Below are 6,000 nucleotides of genomic sequence, written 5' to 3'. Positions count from 1 at the left end.
TTCCAGACCTAGGTCTATACATATTTAAATAATGCTGTCAAACACTTATATACACTCAATTAGTATTTTAAATGAATACAGTGGAGGAGCCTAAACAGTGCAACAACCCAAGTATTCAATATGATACTCAATTTTGGAAACCTACATCAGTATCAACCACGGACTAGGTAAGGAGAGTGTACCAAATACCAAATCTACAAAGCCCTTTAGCACAGAGCAGTCCGCTAGCCTCTGTGGCAGAGTGGACATAGCGGGTCTTCTCACCTGCTATCTTTGTACAGCAGACATCCAGCAGAGGCTTGGAACAGAAGCCCATGGTGGCCAGAGTGGAGACCATGTACTGAGAGTTGGGGAGGCTGAACTGCCCTGTCATGGACAAGGCTTTCATCTGAAAGGGAGGGGGACGGGACGGGACGAAAAATTCAACCGCTCACCTTGAGACAAATAAAATAGCATTACAATTGGGTGCCAGGCTAGGTCGGAGTGACTCGGGGTCAGATGAGATGTTGTCGACCATACAGAAGTGGCAGCGTGAGAGGATCGAGGTCTTACCTCGAGTTTCCTCTTGAACGGCGGGGGGGCATCTTTTCCCATGTGGCGCATCAGAGTCTGCAGGGCCATGACGCTCTGGATGCCTGGCAGGCGAGACTCGATGATCAACCTGGGCATTTAGAGGAAAGCCAAACATGTACTGAGACTGTTTTAAGAAAAGTCAAGACAATTTTACAACACTTTAGAAGATATCGAGACCAAAACTGAACTATGAACCATTTGAAGACCATGCTGAACCTGTTGGAAGACGTATGCCTACCTCATGCCCTCTTTCAGGGCATCAACATTGGGGCTGCTCTTCATGGGCTCCAGACCAGAGGCCAGCACAGACAGGGACTTCTCATCAAAGTCATTCAGACGCTCCTGTCGTAAACAGAATAGAGAACGAGTCACAACTACAGCCCTCCCCGAGTCACTTCCCACCCAGGTAAAACCCCCCGATGCTTTACCTGAGAGACACGGAGGAGGGTCTGGACCACTCGGCTGCTGGGCGACACGCCTAGCTTCACTATAGCCAGCAGGCTGTAGGCCAGGTCAAGGCTCCGCATGCGTCCGGCCTCCAGCATGATCGTGTTGAGCAGCTCCTCAAAGCCTGCATGCTCGAACATGAGCCTGAGCTCCACTCGCTGCTGTTCCTCCGTCATGGTCTTGTTGATGCACCAGATGCGGGTGAGGCAGTTGCTGACCCTCCTGGAGGTGGCTGTGTACAGGGAGACCAGGTCTAGGACGTCTGTGGGGGAGCCACACTCCTTCAACTTGTCGGAGAAAGGAACCCGCTTGGCCTGGATGACTGGTGATTGTACTGGTTGGATGGAGTTGTGCTCTTCAGCTTCCATTGCCTCCAAGTCTTGTGTTTTGCTTTGACAGTAATACCTGACTGTGTTGACTTGCTGTCCAGCCAGTCGGGCCTGAAACGACCCTGCTGTCCTCCAGATGGGTGTCAGTCCTGTGTCAAACTCTCTCAACAGGCTCCTCTGCATCTGAGGGGGTCGGTGTTGACGAGGCAACCTCTGAACGCAGGTCCTCATGACCCATCTGAGAACCTCCTCTCCTGTTAAACGGACTGACATGATGTCTTGACGAGGATGATGATGGAGTCGGTGAGTTTCAGATTCAGAAAGTCGCTATTGATTTATCTGAAAGTGAAGATACATTTCAAGACATACATCCTAAAGATATGGCAAGTGCTGGAAGTTCATTATGTTAATGTATCCCCCAAAATGTGTTAGCCAGCTAGCAAGCTAACGTTGCAGACAAGTATGAACATGTAACAACGTGAGTCTAACCCGCAAAATGTTATCAGTGTACTATGAACACATATGTTTACTACATAATTTGACATTTTACAGAAGCCAAGGTCAGCAATTCAGCATTCTGAATATTGCTTGCATTCAAAGTAAGAAAATGTTTTGCAGATATAATAGAATGTATTGGCATTACACAACATTATCAATGGTTTACTCTTCGGCAAAAATGCTATCGTACTTACAAGTTAGAATAGAAGACGACATTTATGTCATACAATTTACCAAGTTCTCTGTCAATCCATTTTTGATACCGCTAGGACGCTCACGAGGGTTTCCTGGCTTCGAGTGCGTTCCCATAATAGGACGTTACAACACCACGTTTCGACCTGTCAATTGTAACTGATATGCAGTTAACATTTGCATTTGTAATCAAATTTGCAATTTTTTTGTACCTAATAATTCTTTGTATCTGAAACATACAAATATGGTATATTTCCACACCTCTTTCATCAAAAACAGGTTTTACGCATTTCTTATCACCCAACGGATGTTTCCTGCCGGACTCAATTAAAGTAACACCGTTGGTATCCTAGCAACTGACGCCTGCCAGAGAAATGGCTAAATTTGTGCTTGCTGGTAAGCATCTAACTAAGCTGATATGGTCGACTTGCTTCGTAACAAATTAGATATTAATTCACATTTTAATTTTGCAGGTAAGGCAGATTGCCCATATTATGCAAAGGCAGAGCTGCTTGCTGACTTACTCGAAAGATCTTTGCCAAACTTCAGAATCCACAAGATCTCCATTCACCCCCGTGATTGGAAGGTTTGTAGCAAAAAGTTATCGAGATATTTTTATATATACTGAATTCCAATATGTCAACCCACTCTGTTCCTTACAGGAATGGCTGGAGAGCACCTGCAAGACAAATGCCTGGAAGCATGAACAATCCCCCATAATATGGAGGGAACTGATTGACAGAGGGGGGAAAGGAATGCTCTTAGGGGGGTTCAGTGACTTCCTGGAACATGTGCAGGTAACATCACTGTCCCCGCTAATAGATATAATGGGGGAAACATCAAAATGTTGCCTCCCAAAATGTAAAAATGCTGCCTCCCACTCAGGGTTACTATGGGATTACCTCCGATATGTCAACAGAGCTGATGTTGAAGGTTGCAGCTGAGAACCTGCGCACACGGGAGCTGTGTGAGGAGGAGGAGGTGCATAGCAGTCTCATCGCGCCCCTTCACATATGGATCAGCAGGTGGGCCAACTGCAAAACAGGTGCAACCGGTGAATAGTCGGTGAATAGTTTCCTGCGTCGTGTATGAAACAACATGACACATTGGATCAGTGTCGTCCGCTTTTACAGCAATCTGGTGGTAAAATTCAAATACCAATGTTGGCGACAACACAGGACTTCAACAGTTCCTGCTCCTATACATTACAAGTGTAAAACAAGACTGCTGAGTAAAAACAAACGTGGTCACGCTTCATTCACACTTCAGGCTGCCATGATAGTTGATCCAGACAGAGAGAAAACGATTGACAGCTTGTGCACCGGTGAAAAACATGATTCAATACTAATAACTTGGAGTCTGGGGAGGTTATTCTAACCTTAGAAGTATTTGCCATTCTCTGTGTTCTGTCTCAGTGCTCTGAACCAGACCTGCTACATCCTCGTTCCCATGCTGTTCACACCGGGGGTGTTCCCCGAGGCTCCTCCCATCAGCCTCCACCTGCTGGATGTGGGGGGAGACGAGGAGGAGATGCAGGGGCTCCGGATGGAGATAGAGGACCTGGCCCTGCCCCAGCTTCACCAGGTCACAGGCCACACAGACCTGGACCAGGCCTTCCAACAGGCCCATGTCATCATCCTCTTGGATGACAGCTGGTCGGACGGAGAGAAGGAGGAGAGCACGGCGAGGAAGGTTGCGGACCGTTACCGAGGCTACGGACAGCTCATCGAGCAGAGGGCGCACGAGAACGTGGTGGCGATCGTCGCCGGCGACTCCCTCGTCAGCCTGAAGTGCTCCCTGTTGCTGGAGAACGCGCCCTCCATCGACAGCAGCCGGTTTGTCGTCATGGCAACCCAGCTGGAGTACGAGGCCAGGGCTCACATTGCTAAGAAGCTGAACGTAAAGACGGCAGGTAGATCGGCTCAACCACGTTGTCCTTTACTCACCAGGGGAAGGAATGAGAATCCAATGCACTCTACTTCCTTCTTCCTAGATGTGTCTGATGTAATAGTGTGGGGAAACATCAGTGGCATTTCTCAAGTTGACCTGCAGAGGGCAAAGGTCTTCAATTATCAAGGGGCAATCTGTGGACCATCCCATCTGCCCCAACCAGTCCTTGAGATGATATATGAGAGGTAACCAATTGGCTGCAATGAACTTTTAGCTACTGCTAAGTTAATCACCATGATGATGTCACACAACTACTTCGCTTTGTCTTTTTAGCCTTTAGCTTAGCTCTCAAGAATGTGGCTGTAATCGCTGTAACACAATCATTGGTCATGCACAATATATCACTGTGTCTTCAAGGAAATGGCTGGAATCTGAGTTTGAGAGTTTGGTCAATTTGCAACGTGGCACTGTAGCCTCCAAGACCCAGAGGCCTACAGCCATATCAGCAACCAATGGGATTATTGCAGTTCTAAAGGCCTTGAATGGGAAAACGTCCACAGAGGAAGTCTTCTCATTAGGCATACTCAGCACAGGTACAGGTCAACAGACAGTTAAAGTTGTTACTGTATAACCTTACTTTGTGGTATATGTCTATATGACACTCACATGCTATTTGTTCCTATAATTGCAGGCCAGTTCAACATCCCCACTGGAATAGTCTTCTCAATGCCAGTGAGATTTGGGAATGGACAGTGGTCAGTGTTGTCTGATGTGACCATTGGGGACAAGCTGATGGCGAGAATGCAAATTTCTGCGGACCAACTTAAGACTGTGAGAGCACAGAAATGATTCTGATGTTTTACTGTTTAGTTTGCAACTGTTCTATCTTTGGCCTTCTTTAAATTTATTGACACATGCATCCTGTCTAATATGTTTTGTTTTTAGGAGAAGGACCTTGCAACAAGGACAATTAAATCCATCACATGATTCCATGCGCAAGACATTTGAGAAATATTAAGCATTTGCCACGTAAAAATGTGGGTGTTTAAAAGTTTTGTTTATTATGACCAATAAATACCTTATCTCACAATGTCTTTGTAGATGCAATTCATTTGATAATTACAACCAGCCTATATGTCTATTTTTACATAATATAGAACTACATGTCCAGGTTACCCATATCTAATTTCAACCTGAGGTCAAGAATATTTGCAGACATGTATGTCTTATTTTCATGAGATCCTCTTGCAACAGCATACCAGCCAAATGTCAGCACAGTATCATTGCTGGTCAAGGCTGCATGGCTTATGGTGTCTATGGCACTAACATACTCTGACATGCTCAACTTAAAACCCTTCTGGAAAATCTTCCCAGTTCACTTCCACTCAATACTTTTTTCAATAAAAGAGATTTTGACTACTACCAAGTCCCTAAATTGCATTGGTTAGTCCATCATGGGTGTGGACGGTGGAGGTATGCATTTTTTTTTTTAACAAAGGATCACAAGTAGGGCTGTCTACCAGAGGGGCTTTTTTGCAACAACTGTCTGATGCTACACGCTCAAATGTATTTGTTTGCCCATTGCGGAAACTACCTCAGGCCTTCTGCAAAGAGTGAAAAAGTATTTCATGCTTTCCTTTTCACCTTGGCTTTAACCTGAGGTATCATTTCAAAGTTGAAATATATGAAAACAAAGTCATGGGTCTCAGGGATGTACTATATAGCAAGTTCTTGGTCTGACTGTACGTAACGGGAGTGAAGTCCTCACCGGTGTATGAATGGAGGAGGGCGAGCTCCCCGAGTGCTCCATGTAAACCCCTGACTTGGGTATGGAGGGCACGAATGGCTTGTGTGACTTCTTGCGCTTGGTGTGGGGTCCCCAAGCCCACGGGTTGACGTCCACAGGAGGAGAGAGAGCCCCCATTATGGCCGCAGCAAGGAGAATAATCACTGGGAGATCTCTTCTCACCGAGGCGGAGGAAGATGGAAGGGAACAGAAGATGAATTTCAGTCTCATTGCATCCTGTTGTTTCAGTTCTTTTATTTTATTTGCCTGTACAAGAAGAGGTGC

The 6,000-nt window shown here is 46.0% G+C and overlaps 2 protein-coding genes across 3 annotated transcripts; one reads left to right on the top strand and one right to left on the bottom strand.

Annotated features, from left to right (window-relative positions):
* Positions 1 to 127: 127 nt before the first annotated feature.
* On the bottom strand, positions 128 to 2,343 carry fastkd2 (FAST kinase domains 2). Its single transcript, XM_062447591.1, has 6 exons — positions 2,082 to 2,343; positions 1,002 to 1,688; positions 812 to 915; positions 553 to 661; positions 265 to 388; positions 128 to 141 (listed from the first exon to the last, which is right to left on the bottom strand). The coding sequence occupies exons 2-6, from the start codon at positions 1,620 to 1,622 to the stop codon at positions 128 to 130; spliced, it is 972 nt and encodes a 323-aa protein (XP_062303575.1). The 5' UTR covers positions 1,623 to 1,688; positions 2,082 to 2,343.
* A 30-nt stretch (positions 2,344 to 2,373) lies between these two features.
* mdh1b (malate dehydrogenase 1B, NAD (soluble)) lies at positions 2,374 to 5,013 on the top strand. 2 transcript variants are annotated; one of them, XM_062447466.1, is made up of 9 exons: positions 2,374 to 2,435; positions 2,513 to 2,625; positions 2,702 to 2,836; positions 2,925 to 3,064; positions 3,455 to 3,951; positions 4,033 to 4,174; positions 4,347 to 4,522; positions 4,621 to 4,760; positions 4,875 to 5,013. In XM_062447466.1, exons 1-9 carry the CDS (start codon positions 2,414 to 2,416, stop codon positions 4,914 to 4,916), a joined length of 1,407 nt encoding a protein of 468 aa, XP_062303450.1. In that variant the 5' UTR covers positions 2,374 to 2,413; the 3' UTR covers positions 4,917 to 5,013. The 2 variants fall into 2 exon arrangements, with proteins under 2 accessions (XP_062303450.1, XP_062303451.1); XM_062447467.1 differs by lacking the exons at positions 2,374 to 2,435; positions 2,513 to 2,625 and having other exon boundaries at positions 2,700 to 2,836; positions 2,959 to 3,064.
* The last annotated feature ends 987 nt before the right edge of the window (positions 5,014 to 6,000 follow it).

Source organism: Osmerus eperlanus, chromosome 21 (assembly GCF_963692335.1).
Source record: "Osmerus eperlanus chromosome 21, fOsmEpe2.1, whole genome shotgun sequence".
NCBI classification, from domain to species: domain Eukaryota; kingdom Metazoa; phylum Chordata; class Actinopteri; order Osmeriformes; family Osmeridae; genus Osmerus; species Osmerus eperlanus.
This window is presented reverse-complemented; position numbering and strand designations above follow the sequence as displayed.

Coding starts and splice junctions, on each gene's coding strand:
- fastkd2 (XM_062447591.1), bottom strand. CDS start 1,622: ATGTCAGTCCGTTTAACAGGAGAGGAGGTTCTCAGATGGGTCATGAGG. Junction 916..1,001: donor CCCTCCTCCGTGTCTCTCAG/GTAAAGCATCGG, acceptor TGTTTACGACAG/GAGCGTCTGAATGACTTTGA. Junction 662..811: donor GCCCTGAAAGAGGGCATGAG/GTAGGCATACGT, acceptor CTAAATGCCCAG/GTTGATCATCGAGTCTCGCC.
- mdh1b (XM_062447466.1), top strand. CDS start 2,414: ATGGCTAAATTTGTGCTTGCTG. Junction 2,626..2,701: donor TTCACCCCCGTGATTGGAAG/GTTTGTAGCAAA, acceptor TGTTCCTTACAG/GAATGGCTGGAGAGCACCTG. Junction 2,837..2,924: donor ACTTCCTGGAACATGTGCAG/GTAACATCACTG, acceptor CCTCCCACTCAG/GGTTACTATGGGATTACCTC.